We start from the raw sequence: 22,457 nt of genomic DNA, 5'->3' as shown, positions 1-22,457 counted from the left end.
TTGCCCCAACAGAACTGAAAGTTCTGAAAGTTCTACTATGGACTCAGATGTTTTATAATGTTATCTTGGTCCCAAACTACTTGGCTAATGAGAAATATAGATCGGAAGAGGGGAAGGAATCAGGAATAAGTGACTTGCCCAGGATCACACAGCCAGTAAGTGTCTGAGGTCAAATTTGAATCCTTCTAACTCCAGGGTCAGTGGTTTATTCATAATGCTATTTAGTTGTCCCAAAATATATATTCTTTATTAAAGACAGCATATTTGAATAGGAGTGCTGATACACTTTTTAAGACAAAGACTTTCCAACTTTTTTGGCCATTTTTCTTAGCATCCTTACCTTATAAAGTATTTCCAAGAGTAAAATCAAAATTCTACAATACCTTAAACGAACATTGTAGACTTCCCATAACCAACTTTCAGGAAAATAGCTTCGAATTTCTGTTTTGCCAATCTCCATCAGAGTCTTAAAATCTAAAAAGAAATTTATATTCAAAATACATGAGAACAAATGAATATATTATATTACAGACATAATTTTTTTAGTCTTATCATTACTTTTCTGGAATATGAGTCATTTATTTAGTTTCAAAATAAAATAACTTAAATTTTAAAAAGACATTCTATAACTCAAATTTATTTTCCAGTAGTACTTGGAATTTAAGAAATATAATAATTTTGAAATTTATATAGACCTGGAATTTTTCTAATACTATCTAACTTCATGTTGTTGGCAAAATATTCTTCTCTTTAGACAAGGACTTGCCTTCATATTTTACTCAAAAAATGGAGGCCATCCATTGTAAATATCCCCGTATCCCTAATTCTCTATCGTAATACTCAACATCATCTCCCATTCCATCCCCTTTGACCCAGTCTTGGTGGAATAAGCAAACCCTTTTCTTGGCAAGACTATCAATATACCCCTAGCCCTAATCCCATCCCTTCAACTACCTCCTGTTTCTCCAGCATTCAATTTTTTTCCTTATCCATTGACGTCTTAACACAGTCTACTTTCTAATTAAACTTATCTACCTCCATCTGCTTTCTCCTTGTCTTTGTGCATTCTCCTTCCACTTCCAGCTTTAAACTGCACTAAGATTTTTAGGACAATCATTTAATTTATCAGCTGTAAGACTGAAATTAGAATGTAGGCCTCCTGATTCCCAGGTCAGTTTACTTATTTCATTTTGTCCTGAAGCCTCAAATCAAGGTGAATTTATTTACTTGAGACTTTTAAAGCTTAGAATCTCAAGAAATCAAAAGAACAATTACAGAATAGTACTTGAGAACTCTATGAACACTTAATGAGAGTTGCCATATGGAATAGAACTCTTAAAATGATTTTATAGGCTTTCATTTAACCAAATTAACTAGTTAATAGAATGAAATCATTATTTCCAAAAAGTCTTTCTCATAACCAGAAGTTGTTTTTCCTTTAATTTTGATCATATAATTCTCTAGTATTTTGACATTGTGGATATATGCAAGTTCACAATATTTTATCCAAATAATAAATCATAAAAATAGAACATTAAAGTTATAAAGAGCCTTGAGTTAAAGAATGGTATAGTTTAGAATGTATACTATAGACTTTTAGAACTGGAACAAATCTTAGATAATCTAGTTTGAACAATCTGTATCACCTTACGGAAGACACTTTGAGTCTATGGTCCTCTGGAAAACAGATTAGATAATTCCTGAGATTTGATCCAGATCTAAATTTTCTGAATCTATGAACCCCCCCCCCATTTAAATCAGCTTATGATTCTGCCTTCTTGTATAGTGGTAGTTATCCTTCAGTTGTGAAGAAGACCATGGAAGTAAAGTCATGACATGCATGGTATACATAATACAAGTTTGTTTGTTTTCTCAATGATCTGAGGTATGGTGTTTTTGAAGCACAAAATAGCATAGTTGTGAATCATTTAGCAGACTTTACATTTCCACAATATCATTTACTAGCTGAATGACACTGAACAAATCACCCCAACTCCATCCAAGAGTCTTTCCACTTTGAGCCTCATTTTCCTCATCTGTAAAATGGAAATAAGAATATCCCTCCTAGCCACTTTTCAGGTTTAATTTAAGAAACAGACTTAAATGAAATGTTTTCAAAAAAGTTTTTCTGACCATATTGTGACATATAAAAGTAATTATAATAATAATATATTTCTAAGGCTTGTTTTAGTTAGTTATTACTAGTGTTTTTGTCATCACCATTATTTTTGTCTTTGTGACATTTCTATGCTCCCAACTCTGAACTTAAAATTAGTATAAAGTTTTTGAACTTACACATTCTTCCCAGGATAATATTTTTATATTTGAGTTCAGCACGTATTTCTGCTGCCAAAAGACAGCAACTCTTGAATGCTTGAATGCAAGGCTTTCCTTTTTTAATTCTGGCAAGCCGTTGTTCACAGGTCTCATGGCTTTTAAAGGCACCTTCATAGCAGCACTTTTGAATACGTTGGATTTTGTACTCAGCAGCTGTAATCAATAACAGATGTGCCCATACTGAAATTTTCTCAATGTATTTTTAATTAAGCTGCTATACATGTTTGTTTCTTACCAGAAAAACAGATGTCAAATATAAACAGAGCTACCCCTAAGGGCTTCTGGCTCAGGCAAATCATAGCATGTATTCCATCCCCTATGATTCTCCCCATTTTTATCCCTTGACCTTCCACTGCCTCCCTCAACATTAATCCTAGTAACATTAACATTAAACACCAAAAGAATCATCAAAAAGGCAGCCTTAAGGGATGGATGACTTGAAGACAGTAGAGATGTAACAACACTCAAACATCTGGGAGCATCCAGAAGTGAGAGGGAACCTCTGCCTTATCTCTTCCCACCCCTATATGGACATCTTTACTTATGGAGTAGCAAGAACAGTAAAGAACTCTTAGTAATGTGAGAATACTGTATTCCAGTTTTTGCTCTGGTTTTCAAGGTGCAATGGGTACTTTGAATCTTCAGACTGCCACCCTGGACCTTCTCATATTTAATCATGAGAGGAAGAAAAGGAAGGTTCTAGCATCCTCTTATGCTCTTTTATATCTGTCTGGTTGGCTCAGCTGTAAGGCAGCATCAAGACAAACATCATTGATAAATCAACTCATTAAAATCAACCCTGGATGGCTTGATAAGATTGCTAAAAGCTAAGGTCACTTGGAGAATCTGAAAAACTATTTGGTAGGGTTCCAGTAATACTAAATTCTTGCCTATCATTTTGGTAAGGGAAGATAGGCAGAAATAAGGAGAGACAGGTCCTTCTCACCAGCAGTAACGTACACTTTGCTTGGTTGGATCTGGACCAGAAATGAACATGTCAATGGAACTGCTGGTAATTTTGTCATGATTCTACTTACTTTCTGGAAGTGGAGGAAGAAGAAGAAGAAGAGAAGGAGAAAGAGGAAGAGGAAGAAGATGAACAGGAGGAAGAAGATACAATATTTTTTTTATTATGAGAAATCTTAGGAGACTTTGTAGGATTAGGGTCTAAGGGGATTTTTTAAAGACTATGAAGTCCATTTCTTCCTAGGTAGTCTGCAAATCTATTTCAAAGATTCATCTTGAGCAAGGGGAAGGAGAAGGAGGAGGAGGAGGAAGGAGATACTATCAAAGCCACCCTCTTGATTTGATAACCATATTATGGCAAAATCTTATCTTCCTTCAAGTTCAATGCAGGGACAGTTGGTTCTATCCAATATAATGGAGAAGCTGTAGACAGGAGTTTGGGGTGAGAGTCTCACTCAGTTATCTCTGAATTGTTTCCCATCTTTGCCATGAAGCACAAATTTGTAAGGTAGCTTGGGGACATAGAGGCTTGCTGTATTAAAGATTTTAGATATTGGAAAATTCCAGAAAAGAAAGGAGATTGCAGGCAATTAGAAGGACTATGTCTGGAATAGAGGCATCCAAAAGAAAGGTGAAGACTAGAAAAGCATAAAGGATTTCTGGATTTCCCTCCAGCACTAGCTTGGAGAGAGGGTGGTGCAGTATGACTCAGCATGTTGATGCAACATACTCAGGTCTCTGGAGAAAGCTCTTCAAACTAACTCAAGTTAAACAATGGAGCCCTTGTTTTTTCATTCCAGTTATGCCATTTATTTGCTAATGACACATATTAGTGTGTGCATCTTACTATTTTTACTAGTTTTATTGCAAGTTACTTAATCTCTGAGTCTAAGCCCATCATATACAATGAAGATAAATATAACATTTGTACTGTTGGACAATTGAATTTAACCATTGCTTAGTTGCAAAGGAAGAGAAAATTTTTGAGATAAGCAAGACTAGAGATTGAAGTAATATAGGATTATCTAGATAAGAGGCTAGCAAGAACTAGATTATCTGACATAGCCTAGAACTTTAAAATACCTCTTATAAACTAATTATAATTTCATTTATATTTATCTATGTCAATATCTTCTGTTTCTTACTGGACTATAAACTCTTAGACAGTAAAGATATATATATATTATTTATCTCTGTATCTTCCCAGTAGCCAACATAGCACTTTTGTTAAAGAAAATTTTAAATTAATTATCATCTAATATTGATTATATAAAGGCTATGAAAAGGAATTCAAGTATATTCATTCATTAATTTATACATCCTAAATCCATATTAATACCACAGGGGAAGTGTTCTGGCAGTTTCCAGAGAATCTTACTTTTTATGCTTATAAATAAGGGAGTGGGAGAATATAATTTTAAAATGGACCCAGTTTCCAAAATTACACAACCACATATATTCTTTGTAATGCAACAAAATTTTCAGAGTACCTTTTTTATCAATTTCTTCTTTCAAATCTCTCTTTGGTCTCAGTATTTCTTTACAAGGTGTAACTGTTTTTTAAGATGGGGAAGGAAGGAGGAAAAGAAAAAAAATTAAATATATTTTCCATGAAATTATCTATATTTTAAAATTATATTAAATATTTTAAGCTGTTTATTTTTCATCATAAACTGTATCACTGAAGATAAGTACCTAAGTCTAGCTCAGAATTGTATTTTTATTTTTCATTTATTCATTTATTTTATTTGTTTGTTTCCTGCTATAATTATACCACACAGTATGTCAGACTTGGAGGTTCAGGTATATATGTTGGAAACAGCTTTGTTGTTAAACTTTCATTGTGCATATTTATACCTCAAAAAATGGCACTTAGAACCAGGGCTTGATTTTTTAATTTGTCAGTTGTTTGACTTTATAAAAGTAATAGAGAAAATATTAATATGAATTATTATATATTAAATAATTATATAAAATATTTAATGTTTAATGCTTATTATATAATATATAACATAGTTAAACATATTAAACTCAAAAATAGTACATGGGTACATTTTTTCCCCCTAGGGAATCAGTTCTTAACCATTTACCTGTTTATTTCTGCCTGGATGAGACCTTGGAGATCATTTGCTCCAACACATACCAAAGCAAGAAACTCTTCTACAATATTTCCAAAGGGGATTTGTCCAGTTAAGGGGTAACCACTATCTTCCAAAATAGCTGATTTCATTTTTGAATTGCCTTGTCAGGAAGTTTTTCCTTATACAGTTAAACTGTGTCTCTCTCTTCATCTTCCATCCCACTATTACTTAATCTGTGCCATGGGACCAAGCAATTCCAACATAATCTTTCTTCCATAACATATCTTGTTAAATACTAGGGGACAGGGGGCCCTGGATTCAGGAGGACCTGAGTTCAAATCCAACCTCAGACACTTAAGACACTTAAGCTGTGCCACCTTGGGCAAGTCACTTAACTCCATTGACTGCCTTAAATAAATTAAAAAAATTAAATACTAAGAGACAGCTTCTATGTTCTTCCCCTCTTTGATTTGTCCTTCACTAGCTTAAATATCTCTAGGTTCATTTAATCAGTCTTTGAATGACATAGTCTTCCTTGTCCCATTTTCATGAAATCATTAAAAACAATAAAATTATGGTTCATTAAAGAAATAAATTCAAATTTAATCATAGAATAACTTTTGAACACATTACCATTTTCTTGTGAGTCTTTTGCATTAGCGTTGGTGAGAAATGTAAGTCCTGCTAAATGAAACACATCTGCACTGTCCTGACCTCCACCAGCACCACACCCCAGGTCACTTTTTTCAAAAATTTGCATTACCTGTAACAGGAAGGTAAAATCATGAGCTGATTTTAATAGGGAAGTTTCAGAGATTCTTAAAACTTAAAACTGGAAGGAACCCCAGAAATGGTCTAATATATTTTCCAGATATGGAAACTTAGGTACAGAGAATTGTAGTGTCTTATTCAAGGTAATAGAGAGTATTACAAAAGTCTTTGCTTGTTTTAAAGCTTTTTTGAACTCCAATATATTAATATTAATATTTTATATTAATTTAAATATAATAACAAAAACAATATAAATAAAATAATATAAATTGAGATAATAGATTTATTAGCTAGTTATTAAAACTTAAAATTGAACCAAGACTTTTGGGACATCCTGAATTAACTAATCACGGTATCACAGACTAGAGTCAGAATTCAGATATGCTTATTCTTAGGTCAGTGTACTCTTTTTTTTTTTTCATTGTGTCCTGAAGTCTCATAGCAAACTTATTTATTCACATAAGATAAAACCTTGGAATCTCAATAAACCAGTTGTTTTTCCTTCCTTCTTGAAGAGAAGCAATGGACATCAGAAGGGTGATATCTTGACTTGCAAGTAAATTGGATTTAAATGAGACAGAGCTGTGCAAAGTCATCAGCCTCATTCTGTCCTCCAGGAGCATCTGAATCCAATGGTACACCACAGATCAAGACAACTGGAGATGACCCCAGATGTAGTGGGAGAACTTGACCTTTTTAAACTAAGGTCTTTTCCTGGTCGAAGTTTGTTTGAAGCAATTTCCATTAAGTGATTTAAGGCTAAGTAAAAAATGAGGCAAAAGATGGCCTAATTTGCCTACTTAAAAAAATAAAATAAAGTAAAACTGGGAAGGGAAGATCCTCAGGATTTCTGACCAGAGCAGAAACAATTACTATGAACACAAGGTCCAAAGATACAAAAACACAGAATGAGTCCTTCTATAGTTTCAGGGAACTTGAACCCAATAGCATTTTAAGCTTTGCAAAATCCTTTTATTACAGGAACCTAGGAAGAGAAGTCTTGCATTTTACACATGAAAAAAATGAAACTTATGGAGGTGAATAGTCTTATCTTTTGTCTTGGGGAAGTCAGAATTTGAACTCATGTTCTTCTGATTCCTAGGCTGTCTTGCCACCAGACCTTGGAAAATGCAAAGGAGAGAATAATTTCTGATACTTCTAGTTCAACCAACATTATTTAGTTCTTGTTATGTCAGTCTTTTCTCTTGAAATTGAATAGCCAAAGACGAAAAGTTATTCAGCCCCTGGAGCTTATATACTTCCTAGGGAGTGGGAGAAAATATAATATGTAAAAAGTAATATAATGCAAGGACTATGGTAGGAGTTACAATCCAATCCAAAAGAACAGAGTCCTTTCTTCCACTCTGTTTCCTTTGTTTCCTTTTTCCATTGCAATTACCCTGGTCCTGGCCCTTATCACCTTTTGCCTATACTATTTCAATAGCCTATTGGTTGATCTCCCTGTCTACCCACTTCATTTACCCCTCCTTTCAGTTACTAAAGTGTTCTTCCTAAAGTCCATGCCTGACTATATCATTCCCCCAATCAATAAACTCTAGTTGCTCCTTATTACTTCTAGGAAGATAGCTAGGTGGCATCTTGGTTAGAATGCTAACCCTGGAGTCAGGAAGACCTGAGTTCAAATGTGGTCTCAAACATTTACTAGTTATATGACCCTGGGCAAGTCATTTAACCGTGTTAGCATTTGTTTTCTCATCTGTAAATGAACTGGAGAAGGAAAGGCAAACTATTCCAGTATCTCTGCCAAGAAAACTCCAAATGGGGTCTCAAAGAGTTAGATCTGACTAAAAAAAATGATTTCTGGGAATACTTCTGGAATCAAATATAAAATCCTATGCTTGGCATCAAAGGAATTAAGGAAAGTGTAGGCTTCCTTCCTACCTTTCTCAGTGGATAAACCAAGCACTGGCCTTGGTTTCAGGAGGACAGGAGTTCAAATCTAGCCTCAGACATTTACTAGCTGTGTGATCTTGGACAAGTCTCTTAACCCTGATTGCCTCTCATCCAGGGCCATCTCCAGTTGTCCTGATTCATATCTGGCCACTAGACCCCAAATGGTTCCAATCCAATTCATGTGCTTGTCATGGCATCACCTCCCCGATGTCATGGTCTTCTTCAAAAAAAACATTTTTATTAGTCTTCTTAAACCCTAGTCTTCTCCACGAACTCTGACCTCCCTGCTCAAAAAAATAGTAAATCTCAAGAAAAGTATTATAACTCTTAAGATGATTTCCACAGGCCTGCCTTTAACTGAACTAATCAGTTAATAGAACAAAACTACTATTTCTAAAAATTCTCACAATAGGAATCTAAATTTCTGAAAACAACATAGGTATTTCTAGAATTTAAGGAATTTACAATGTTTTATCCAATGATGGTTTATAAAAAATAAAATGTTAGAACTGGAGATAATTGTAGATAATAAAAGGATATTACAGAACAACACCACAGAATTTTAGCACTCAAAAGAAAATTAATTCCAGTTTGGGTGGTTAATTTCTTCTCAAAGCTTATTTCATGGAATACTTTATAGGCATAATGGCTCCTTTATAACATAAAGAAGCAGCATGGTATAGTGAATAGGAACTGGATCCTATAATTAGGAAAAACAGATTTAAAGCCAAATTTCTAACACAAACTAAATATATGACCCTGGGCAAGTAATTTAACCCATCAGCTTCCTGTGCAATTCTCAAGATCTATAAATTACAGATGAGTTGCCTATTTGCCATCATCAGAATAGATTTCCATACCGGGAGTACTCCACATTGATGAAATAGCAGGCCCACAAAAGAAGCTTCCAGAATACACTTCTACTTTTAAAAATCTTCCCTATTTCACATTTCAAATAGAGAACAGATTTGTCACTAATAGCTTTTTGATTTACACTTTGATTTGGGTAACAATTTTTTTTATGCTTGTTAGTTAAATTAGTCTGACTCTCCCATCCTCTCACAAAAGACTTACAAAATCCAATAGATTTACTCAAACAGAACAAGTAAAAATCATGTAAGAATCCTTGAAACCAAATGGTATAAATGATATTTATCACTTTGTTAGAAAAATAATAATAATGAAAATAACTTTTCAGGTTTGGTTTTTTTTTTTAAGAGAGGATTATTTTAGTTATTTTTCAGGACAAGTATTCCTGACTAAAGCTCAACATATGTGTCAACATAGCTCACAAAAAATAGAATTTTGGAAATTGTTTGACTAATTTAATCAATGTAAAAATAGCTACAGGATTTCTTAGGTCAAATAATTACATATCTAAAATTATTTATATTGTCATCTACACTGGATATGTCTTGGTCTTATTTGTTATTAATTCTCTTTAAATACTCTTAATTTTTGCCCACAAATATCCTTTACTTTTAGTGCCTCACTTAAATTTTTTTTTCTCAGATTGTCATGAGATCCCAGATTCTTCTTCTTCCTTTTTTCTCAAGTAACTGCAAGTTCCAAAATTTTAAATTAAAGACTATCCCCCTCCATTTTTAAAATTTTCTACACTTTCCTTAATTCCTGGGAATATTATAGGGCAATTTCCTACATGCAGTAGAAGGCTGGATTAAATATCTCAGATCTTTTCCAATTATACCATCTGATCTTAAGAAATCCACAAGGAGTAGCAAAGTAGATAGAGCACTGGACTAGAAAAACCTAAGTTCAAATCTGACTTCAGTTACTATTTATGCGTCCCTGGGCAAGTCATATGACATTTCTCAGTCTCAGTTTCCTCTTCTGTAAAATAGGGATAACAATAGTATCTACCTCTCAGGGCTATTATGAGGATAAAATGAAATAATATGATAATATTTGAAAATAGTTTCATAAACTTTAGAGTAGCAGAATTATTATTATTATATTATTTCTGAAACACAGTTCTAGGTCACACTACAATCCTATGACTAATATATTACAATACTTTACTCTTTTCATATCCTTAGGTTTCTTGAGATTTCCTTTGATTCCATAGACAGCCATATCCATAGCTGATAAAGCAACCCAGGAATTCTCCTGTGTTACCAAATTAAGAGAGAGGCTTTGTCCAGGAGTAAATACATTTTCATTTTTTGACAGCTGAACCTGAAAGATAATTTGAAACAAGAACAGATTATCCATAAAAGGTCACATCTTTTGAAGAGAACCATATCAATACACATTGGTTGATCTTTAAGGTAAAAAGCTGGCTTCTGAAGAAAACAGACTTGGAGATACTTACCTGAAGGTTATTGCCACATTTTTCTTCCACATCTAACCAGACTGAATCAGCTACTAATTCTGCCCTGTTTTCTCCTGTCACAAGGTAATAGACCAGAAGTCGGGCTGAAGGAACCATGTTTTGAGTTACTGGAATATTTAGACTTTGATAAGATAAATGTTCAAGTTTCTCTCTGGTCCCAAAATGAATTATTTTGCCCTTGGATAAAACCTAAAAGAGAAACAACAATAAAAGCTTTTTGACTGAGACTTGCTATTCACATAAAATTGTTCAAATGTAAGGGACAGTCTATGTTAATTTATTTTAAAAATAGAGTTGACCAAGAGATAATTTCATTAAATGTGCAGTATTCAGGCTCTCTAATGATCATTATAGTATAGTGAAAGTGTGAATCAAATCCTTTTGGGGTATTCTTAACATTGAACCAATGACAAGTAGGTGCCCAATATTTATTGCTGACTAATAAATGAGTAAACCACCTTGTATCCTCTCACACAAGGAGGTCCTGGGTCTAGGTCAGACAAAGTAGGATAAATGGTGAGTCAAACTATTTATCTGTGTTGAACCATTTTAAAGCTACTCCCTAAAAGCACAGTATATATTGTTTTCAGGAAATGTTATACAAATGAGAAATACATAAAATAAATATCAGGAGTAGAATTTATTACATAAAAAGCAGGGGTAGCAATCATGATCTCAGACAAAGACAAAGTTAAAATAGATACAATCAAAAGAGAAAATAGGGAAACTATACTATATGTCAACCATATTCATCAATATTGCTTAATTAAAGCAATTAGTATAAGGTTAGAACACTACTGAGGTAGAGGAAATGATGAACTGGTTGATTTAGAAAAATGTGCTGAGACTTGGAAGATGCTAGAGAAATGGAGGATATGTGGAAATAAGCATAATATGATCTTACATATAATTGTATAAGTGCATATATGTCTATAATTATAGAATCAATGAATATATCTGTGTATATATGTATATGTATGTAGTACAAATGTGCATATATTTATATATGTATGTATACACAAATATATACAGACACACATAAATACACCCATGCATAATTGTGGCCTTTTTGGGGAGGGAGGGGAAAGGGGGAAAAATAAAGTAAAAAGTACCCAGCAGAGAAGAAAATAATCTTTTTTTACCAATAATCTGGTAACACAGGAGAATTCCTGGGTTGCTTTATCAACTATGGACATGGTTGGCTATGGAATCAAAGGAAATCTCAAGAAACCCAAGGATATGAAAAGAGTAAAGTATTGTAACATATTATTCATAGGATTGTAGTGTAACTTAGAACTGTGTTTCAGAAACAATATATAATAATAATATTTCTTATTAATAAATAACAATGAGATATGGTATTATAAAATTTGTGAACTTCCTTTGCTACAAGGAAGTAAAGAAAAAAATGAACAGCTTTGAACAAAATTGTTGTATTTATTATCTGGGCTTTTTTGAAATGGAAATTTATTGCTTTATATTTTTTAATTCTCATATTCTGCTATGTATATGCAAATGTTTTTTCTTTCCTTATTTTTGTAGTAAGTTTAAAATAAAAAAAAGAACTATTATTTTAAGAAAAACACAATGAAATGTAACCATAGTGGTAAATAGACATTTACTGTACTTACCAAGTAATTATAGAAGGCTATTTTGTCAATATATGGACTTTTAGGTTTAACAGTAATGCTCAAATGGTCTCCCACAAGTAAAGGTTTGAAGTTCTCTGTCCAGTCAATATAAAGGTAACTTTTGCTGGGGGATGAATATGATTCTGCTCTATATTCTTTGAAAGCTTGGTTTTCTTCTGCAATATTAGGGTCTTCAGTTCTGATCTAATTAAAGAGAAAAGAGAGAGATTAGATATTAAAAAGTAGTATAAAACTATAATGTGGGAAAAATAAAATTTTCATATAAAAATGAGAAAGAATAACTTATAACAATTGAAGAGAAGTAAAACTGATCATATAAAGAAAATAAATGTTCACTTAAATATTTAGATTAACAAAGAAAAAATAGACTATGTAAATAATCCAGTAAGACAAAATAAAAAACAAATCTTGAACAAGTCATAAACAAACTCCTAAAGGGGAAAAATACTATAGAACCAGATGAGTTGTGAATTCTATCAAATGCTCAAAGAACAATTAATTCCAATGCTGTCAGTTAATCAATAAACATTTGTTTCTACTATGTGAGAGATTCTGGGTTAAGTGCTAAGGATAGATAAAATGAACTATTAGCAATAATATGAAAAGCAAGAAAACATAACCAATCTCTTTCCATGATACAAATTATAGTCTTAATAACTAAATCAAGGAGAGGCAAATTAGAAGGAGAAAACTAAATACCAATACTCTAATGAATACTGATGTAAAGTTTTTCAATAAAATATTAGCAAATAATAACTAAATTTAACAAGTAAAAATAAATTTAGCAATAGCAAAATTTTTGATAAAAGTTTACAAATATGCTAAAATAACAAATTAGAAATATTTTATAATTTTGTTAGATTGGTTTTTATAACAGTAATGCAAAGTTGATTCAACATAAGGAAGTCTAGAAATATAATAAACCATGTTAATAATATAGATAATAAAAACCATATGATTATTTTTAATAGTTACTGAAAAAGCTTTTGATAAATCCAATACTTAATTTTATTAAAATTCTAGAAATTGTAGGAATAAAATGGACCTTTTCTCAATGTAAAAAATAAAATTTATCTAAATTTTAAAGCAAACATTATATGTAGTAGAGGGATAAAAGGCCTTTCCAATAAGATTGGGGTAAAGCAAGAATGAGCATTATCACCACTTCTATTTAATGTGGTGCTGGAATGCTAACAATAGGAATAAAACAAGAAAAAGAATTTGAGGGTATAAATACAAAGAGAACACAAAATTATTGCTTTTTACAGATGATATGGTGATGTACCTTCAATTAACATTAATTGAATTAATAATTTCAATCAAGGAGGGACAGCTAAGTGGAGCAGTGGATAGAATATCAGCCCTGGAGTCAGGAGGACCTGAGTTCAAATCCAGCCTCAGACACTTAATAATTACCTAGCTGTGTGACCTTGGACAAATCACTTAACCCCATTGCCTTGCCCCCCAAATACCAAAAAAACATAATTTCAAGCAAATTGTATATATATATATATATATATATATATATATATATATATATATGTGTGTGTGTGTGTGTGTGTGTGTGTGTGTGTGTGTGTGTGTATTGATCCAATCTAGATATAGCTCTCTCTCTCTTTCTATGTATATTATATATATATATATATATATATATACATACATATATATGGATAGATAGATAGATAGACATTAACATATATGTATATAAAGATATAGATCAGTTCTAAGGAAAGAAATGTTAATAATTTATATGAATTCATCTTACTTGGCTAAAATTATTTTAATTAATCTAGGGATAGATTTATATACATATCTAGATAGATATATTCATATATAGATACATATCTTGAATTCTAGATGCTTATAGAGAGAAATGTAGATAATGTGTATTTTTGGACATTGTTAATATAGTTATTTGTTTTGTTTGACTCTACAGATTTTTTTTGTCCATTCCAGGGGACTGGAGGCAATAGGAAGGTCAGAGCAAAATTTAAAAAAAATGTTATTTGGAAAAAATACAACGGGGAAAAAATGATGATGTTAATGTTTCCTATCAATGTAACTTAAAAAAAATTCAAGCACCTGTATCTACCTTAATTTTTAGATTTCACAACATCTCATATGAAAGAGGAGGAAGAAATAGCACAGTTTCATTGTATTAATAGTTGCGCAAACTGTCATCTTAAGTAACTTTACAAAGTTCCCAGAGAAGGGCGGGGGAATGTAAGGAGAGACCTAAGAAATCTATGACAACAGAGAGGTGAAGAAAGAGAAATTCCTAGAATGAAGTTTGAAAAGTATCAAAAGTAGTGTATCATGGTGGATTTGACAGGATACTAGACTCTTGACTAGAGTCAAGAAGAGTTGGATTTAAACCCTTCCTCAGGCACCACTAGCTCTGTGACCCTGGGCAAGTCCTTTAACCTCTAAGCATCAGAATGCTGCTGCTGCTGCTGCTGCTGCTGCTGCTGCTGCTGCTGTTGTTGTTGTTCAGTTGTATCTGACTCTACCGGATCCCAGGGAATTTCTTAGCAAATAAACTGGAATGGTTTGCCATTTGTTTCTCCAATGTGTCCCATTTTACAGATGAGGAGTTGAGGCAAATAGTGATTAAGTGACTTGCCCGGGGTCACACTGCTAGTGTCTGAGACCCATTTGAACTCAGATCTTCCTGACTCCAGACCAGGTGCTCTATCCACTGCATACAGAACTGTCCTTGAATAGATTATTCATCTTTAAAATGAAGGACTGGATTTAATAACCTCTGAGAACCATTCCAGTTCTCAATCTATGATCCTATAATACTAAGCTGGAGATTCCTGGGTAGGAAGAATCTACAATAGGTTAATTGTAGAGTTAGAGGGTCTAAATTGGACTACTAGCTTTATTACTTATTAGCTTTGGAACTTAAGGCAAATCATTTAACCTTTCTAGGCTTATCTATAAAATGAGCAGAGGGGACTAGATCAATGGTTCTTACTTTGAAGCCTATAAATGTATATGTTTTAAAAATATTTTAATAACTGTATTGCAATATAATTGTTTCATTTATATATTATATATTTTATTTCATACATTTAAAAATATTATTCTGGGAAGGGATCCATAGGCTTCACCAGAATGTCAAGGGGATCCTTAACACATACATACACACACACACACACACACAAAATCAAAAACCTTCGGTTTCTCTAAATCTATGACTTTATTGTCCTATGACTTTCAGAACTGGCAAGGGGAAGATGGCCAAGCACATTTATTAAACTCTACATTGCAGTGCAAGCAAAACAGTACTAATAATTAATAATAATAATAATATTGATGTACTGCTTTGAAGTTTACTCAGCATTTTATATATTTTATATTATTTATGGAAATGACTACATCAACTATCCATCGCACATTAAGTTTAATTCACCTTACTGACATTTTATCTATCATGTTCTTAAGTCAAAACAATCAACAAAAGAATTAATCAAGCCCTAATTTTTAGGATTTGCTGATTTCTGATATATAAATGTTCTCACTGAAAATTTAACAACCAACTTTTACAAGCTTTTTGCAGCTGGCTTCAGTATACGCCTGCTTTTTTTTTTAGAGGGTGGTGGTGAGGAGTGTCAGTATTTCTCAGAAGAAAGGAAATATGAAATGACCCTAGACTACCTTTTTGATGAATTGTATGTTGCCAGCCTCCATTTGGCTGATATTTTATTTTCATCTTGAAAAGTAAATAGTATTTACTGGTGAAGATGATAGTTTTAATCAAGTTCAAAGGAGAAATAGTTCAAGTTATTTAGAGGGGGAAGGAGAGACAGAGAGAGGAAAGAGAAAAAGAGGACAGACAGATAAATAATACAGAGAGACAGACAAGTAGAGACAGAGAGAAGAGGAAAAGAGAGACAAAAGGAGAGTCAGAGAGAGAGAGAGAGAGAGAGAGAGAGAGAGAGAGAGAGAGAGAGAGAGAGAGAGAGAAAAACTGAAATAGAGAGAGACAAAGAGAGACAGAGAGAGACTTTTTTTAGACTTTCTTCCCCTCCCCCATCCCATAAGGGACAGCTAATGGAAAATTGTCTGCCACTTAGAATTATAACATTTTAGAACTTAAAACTCCACTTTTCATAACCACCATTTCCTTTGACTTCTTCAGAGGCTTTCAAAGACAGGAGGTGGCAAGAGGAGAAATCATTTACCAAGTATATTTGATGAATTTATATTCCTTAAGTTTTGTTCAGCCAACTAAACTGTGGCTCCCATTCCCACATGTTTAATGTAAAATTGCCGAGCTGTTCACTTGCCTCATGTATAAAAATTTCCCATCTGTTTTGCACATCAGCCAAAACACACAGTCAGAAAGTACATACTGTACTAGAAAGCACAACCATGAGGAGAATTCTACTCACGTTAAACTCCAGCGCTGTCACATGAGATGGAAGATTAACCACAAACAAAGCAACTCCATTATTTTGATGGGTGGTACTTTTCTGGGGCTCTTTTTGGCTCTCTTCCTGGTTTTCAAGAATTGCTTTTGCATTCAGGGTTATCATGACCCCTCCTACAAATTGACCTAGTGGATCCTTCACCTGAACCTGTGTGCCAAAAAAGCCAAAATCCAGTTGATATCATTTCTTTTAAAGCATACAAACCCCTTAGTTCTCTAACCATTCTGCTATCTCTCTACTTCAGAGGACAAAATACTCACCATTTGATTAAGTAAAAGGAACCTCAATTTACAGCAATAGAAATTAACTATTTAATTCTTCTTAAATAGACCCTCTGGGGACTCCAGGCGTAATATGACAGGGCTGGGAGGAAATTTAGAGACCACCTAGTCCAACTTCCTCCCTGAATTTTACAGATTTGGAAGATGGAACATAAAAAAAAAGTGCAATAAATTAAGTCATAGATCAAGTAAGTAGCAGAATCAGGATTAGAACCCATGTCTCCTGACTCCTCATGCAATATTCTCTCAACTACTTTCATTTGTGGTCATTTCCCTTGATTTACTTTGTTTGCATGTTGTTTCCAGAAGAATATGATTGTTTTTAACCTTTTTAGCCCCAGCACTTAGCTCACGGTCTGACATACAGTGGACTTTTAATAAATGCTTATTGCCATTATGATATGACTTTCATAGAGTTGACTAGGGGATCAGTAAATAAATGACTCTGATTCCTGACAGCATGTGTTTTTCTTTTACCTGATTTAGTCTTAAGTGAAAGGGAGACTGATGACCTTGGGAGTCAAATCTCTGATTATGCCAATAAAAAAGTTTTTCCTGCCTCTATTTTACTCCCCTGCAAATAAGTTTCTATGAAGGAGTTAAGGGCTAAACTAGACTAAAAGTAGAAAACTTTTTTATAAAAAATTGAGACAATCAATCTACCTTTATAAAAAAATTGATTAAAGGAGGCTCACAACAGAAAAAACGATTTAGTTTAAGGAAGGTTTTTTTGGGGGGGTTGGAGGATGCCAGATGGGGCTGTTGTTTAGAGGGAAAAATATAAAACATTCCATTCATCTATTTTTAGAATAAAGACTGGGAATATAAGAAAGGAAACAAGTATTTATTAAGCACTATGAAGGGTCAGGCACAATGCCAAGGGCTTTGAAAGTATCTCATTTGATCTTCCCAACTATCCTGGGAAGAAGCTGTTGTTATTATCCCTATTTTATAGTTGAAGAAACTGAGACCAACAGTAAAGTGACTTCTCTATGGTTTCACAATATTTGAGGCCACATTTGAATTCAGGTCTTTATGAATCTAGACCTGTACTTTACCCTCTGTACCACCTTGCTGCCTACAACATTATAGTCAATCAAGTCAATTCAGTTCATAAAAATGCCACCCCTATATCCTGGTCATTGAAAAGAACGGGACAATGGGAACACAAAGATAGGAAGAATGGAAGACAGAAACAGAGAAAGGCAAGAGTGAGCCAGGCATAGTGAGAGAAACAAGTAACAAAGCAAAGAAGAAACTAAAAGACTCAGAAAGTGACAGAGAGAGATGCAGAGGAACAAACAGAGAAGCCTGAGGAAAGACACATACAAATATATGTATGGAGAGACATATACAGGGAAAGAATGTTCAAAGATACCCTCAGAGAGAAATGTGGAAAGCATGAAAGAAATAAAAGACAGAAGAAAGAGAAACCTTGTACTTTAAAAAGCCTTCGCATCTTAGTGGCTTTATAGGAATTTACTTCTAAAGACTTCTAAAGGATATGAAGTCTTAATAACTGCCAACATATTTGATACTGTTCCTTAACATTTGCTTCAAGGGCTGGATCTGTGCCAGAGTTTTCCCATCCCAGTAGTAAATGTTTATTCCCTTCCCTTCCCCCTTGTATTCCTTATTCCACTCTTGCTTCACTACTCATCCAATCCCATTTAGAATGGGTGTGTGCATGTTTATAAGTATGTATGCACTCTGGCAGGTGGGAGAGATGAATTGCTATTCTGTGCAGAGGGTCAACTAGGTGGCACAGTGGATAGAGTGCCAAATCTGGAGTCAAGAAGACACATCTTCATGAGTTCAAATTTGGTCTCAGTTAGGAAAATGTGGGAAAGAAGTGATACTAGAGTGACTACCAAGGTTTTCAGAGCCATTGTGCTGTCCTCATTGGACAATTTACCAGTAACATGCCAGGAAACTGAATCACTTTCATTTAAATTGTCTTAGGAAGATTCTGAAGATCACCTAGAAGAAAAAGAGGTCCTTTCTTGAGCTAAACTGCCAAGCATTCAAATATTACTACAGAGATTGCCATTATGATGGGCAGGACACATTGTTAGAATGCCAAATGTACACTTGCCAAAAAAAGTTTATGGAGAACTCACAAAGGACAAGTGCTCTTAGGGGAAGAAGGGGGTGTCAGAAAAAAGGACACTCTTAGTCTCTCTTAAGAACTTTGGAATTGATTGTGCAACCTGGGAGACACTGTCAGAGGACCACCTTGCAGGTCATGCCTCATCGGAGGGGGTGCTGTGCTCTGCGACCAAGACAGAATGGAAGCAGTTCAAAGGAAACATGAGATGGATAAGTTTAGAGAACCCACCCCAGGTGTTCACATGGACCATTCGTGCTTGATCTGTGGTAAGAGTGTTCTGAGCTTTTATCGGTCTGAGCAGTTACAATTGGACACACTGTAACTTGGCTTTAACATAGTGATGCTGTTTTGGTCTTCTTTGATAATGACAGACAAGAACCAGCTGGGAGACCCTGAGCAACTTACCAAATCCTGCTTGCCTCAGTTTCCTCATCTGTAATATGAACTGGGGAAGGAAATGCAAACCACTCTGGTATCTTTGTCAAGAAAACTCAAAATGGAGTCACAAAAAGTCAGATGCAACTGAAAAATTACTGAACAACAAAACTGCAGAAGAGAATTAGCTAGATTGCATGGCTTTTCTGTGAACCCTTTATTTCTTTGGATTGTTGTCCCATTTTTCCTACTTCTTTCCCTCTCCGCTGCCTTCCGTACCAAAGTAGAAGCAGCTACCTGTATATTTTTTTAATATAACTATGCATTCAAAGTCAACTCACCTTAATAGGAAATGGTATTCCAGGCTTCACACGAAAAGAGGAGTAGCAATTAAATTCAATTGGTAGGGAGATAGGACATATTTAATTCCAGGTACTTCAGTTTCTTCATAAAATCCACCTAATAATCAATCAATAAGCATTTATAAATAACATTATTTTCCACCCTCGGAATATCTTTTATAATGCACGATGCAATGGAATGCTCTTCCTCAATACTGTCTTCATCTCTATTTTCCATATGCATGTGATCTACTCATTCGGCATTCCATCATTTGTTCATTTTGTATGTTTATTAAGCACTTACTAAATGTATAACTTCAGAGTATGTATTGTGATTCATGTGAGGCATTCCTAATGTCACATCTTTCATGAAACTTTGCATGATTCATATGCCAGATGTAATTCCTTTCTCCTTCTGTTTACATGTTTTAGAGGCTAGCAGAGTACATTCTCTTGGAGACTAGGTATTGCTTCATTTTTTTGTCTTGGCATCCTTAGCTTAGCACAATGCTTTGTACATCATTAATAATACTGAATAAAGGTGGTATTTTAATTTATATCTCTCTCCTGGGACTTGTATAACCAGTCTTGTATTATCACTGTTTTAGTATATTTCATTTCCATTCATAGAATAGAGGATCAAAAAGATGAAAGATCCTGGATTGCATGAGAGGTAGTCAATGCTTAATAAATGTTTGATTGGGGAAACTAGGTGGCGCAGCGGATAGAACACCAGCCTTGGAGTTAGGAGGACCTGAGTTCAAATGTGACCTCAGACACTTAATAAATTACCTAGCTGTGTGACCTTGGACAAGTCACTTAATCCCACTGCCTTGCAATTAAACAAACAAACAAACAAACAAACAAATAAATGTTTGATTAACTGATTGGTTCATCAGTTGATTGATTGATAGAACACAGATCTGGAGTTGGAAGGGACCTTAGGTCTAACTCAATTCTCAGACTTTAGAGTTGAGAAAATCAAAATCAGAAGGGGTTAAGTAACTAATTCAAGGTCATATCCATCATAAATAGCAAATCTGGGTTTTGGACTCAGGCTTTATGACTAAAAATCCAGCCATTTTTCTGTTATGTCATCTAAATTCCATTTTGACAGGGTATGTACATATATATATGTATATATATATATATATATATATATATATATATATATATATATTTTTCTTATATCCCTTTCAATCCAATACAATATGGAAAAGATAGTAAGTACCTAGTAAATACTCATTGACTATTTAGCTGAATGAATGAGGAAAGCAGAAGACAAGTAGTTTCTTGCCCTCAACAATTTTACTACTATTCAGCTGGGAAGACAAATGTGTAAAATAAATTCTAATCAATGGGATAAACCAGCCAATGAACAAGCAATTCCAAAATTAATTAATTCCAAATTAATTTTTAAGTATATCAAATAATAGTATGGTGGTGCTTTTTTTACAGATGAGGACAGTGAGGTGCAGTTTTAGAAGAAAAGGTCAATCTGTCATTTAATGAACATTCATAAAGTGGTTACTCTGTTTCAGACATATTAGGAGCCAAGGCTACAAAGAAAAGCAAAAGACAGTCCCTACTCTCAAGAAATTCATGATTTAAGGGGGAAGACAATATGTAAACAACCATGCACAAACAAGATATATACAGGCTAAGATGGGGAAAATATCAGAGATTCAGGGAGTTTGGGAAAGTCCTCTTTTAGAAGATGGAACTTTAGCTGAGACTTGAAGCAATTCAGGAAAACCAGGGATCACATAAATAGATATGACAAAGCAGAGAATTTTAGGTATGGAAGGTCTTGTTTGAGGGATGGCAGACAGCCCAGAATCATTGGACCATAGAGTATATGAAGGAATGTTTAAATGGAGGAAGGAAAGTGTAAAATATAGAGTAGATAAGTTATGAATGACAAACCAGAAGGTGATAGGGAGACAGTAGAATTTATTGATTAAACAGGTGACATCAGATCTGTGCTTCAGCAAAATCACTTTGACATGAGCTGGCTAGGTGGCTCAGTGGATAGAGCAGTGGCCCTGGATTCAGGAGGAATTCAGGATTCAGATCCTCAGACACCTAATAATTACCTTAGCTGTGTGACCCTGGGCAAGTCACTTAACCCCATTGCCTTGCAGAAAACAAAAAAAGACAAAACAAAAATCATTGACAACTGAGTAAAGGATAAACTGAAGTGAGGAGATACTTGTGACAGATAGAACAACCAGCAGACTATTTGCAATAGCACAAGTAAGACATTGCAAGTTTCAGGTGATTCAAAGGTCCTTTTCTCTGGGATTAGAGAAAAAGTGATGAAAAAATAATACCTGAAAATATAAATGTGGGAGTTAGTGATATGGAGATCATTGAAGAAAGAAGGATAAATGAACTCTCTGAATAAGGGAATAAACAGGGTAAAGAATAGAGTCATTGCCTAAACCTTCATGGATGAGGTTCAGAAAGGAAATAACGACAAAGAGACTAGAGAGACTTTCAGCAAAGGGGTCAAATAGTGTCAAATGAATTGTATAACAAGAACTATTAACAAACTTTAAATGTACACCTATTGTCCTGAAGAGAATGTAGAAGAATTCAGTCTTTTCCTTTAAGGGAAAAGAATTAAGAATTAGGAAAAAAAGATGAAGCTGCAGAAAGTTAATTCACCCTAGCAATACAAAGATCAGATAAATGGCCATTAGATTTGACTGGTAAAAATGAACAGGTATTCCTAACAAGGGCAGTTTTAATGGAGTGATAAAGACAGCCTTCCATTGGCACCACTGCCTTCTCAGATGAAGTCCTCATACTGTAACAAGGAAATTCTGACTAGT

At 34.0% G+C, this 22,457-nt stretch overlaps 1 protein-coding gene across 1 annotated transcript in view; it reads right to left on the bottom strand.

Annotated features, from left to right (window-relative positions):
• Positions 1-22,457, bottom strand: part of C5 (complement C5) — a 102,970-nt gene that overhangs the window by 58,108 nt on the left and 22,405 nt on the right. The window contains 10 exon segments of the mRNA XM_074211693.1: positions 384-474; positions 2,296-2,490; positions 4,794-4,856; positions 6,018-6,147; positions 10,110-10,265; positions 10,402-10,611; positions 12,054-12,257; positions 16,475-16,660; positions 19,621-19,650; positions 19,653-19,738. Of these exon segments, the coding sequence (XP_074067794.1) occupies positions 384-474; positions 2,296-2,490; positions 4,794-4,856; positions 6,018-6,147; positions 10,110-10,265; positions 10,402-10,611; positions 12,054-12,257; positions 16,475-16,660; positions 19,621-19,650; positions 19,653-19,738 (1,351 nt within the window).

The sequence above is a fragment of the Macrotis lagotis genome, chromosome 1 (genome assembly GCF_037893015.1).
Source record: "Macrotis lagotis isolate mMagLag1 chromosome 1, bilby.v1.9.chrom.fasta, whole genome shotgun sequence".
Classification (NCBI taxonomy): Eukaryota; Metazoa; Chordata; class Mammalia; order Peramelemorphia; family Peramelidae; genus Macrotis; species Macrotis lagotis.
Note: the sequence above shows the minus strand (reverse complement) of the source record. Positions and strands in the feature narration are given on the sequence as shown.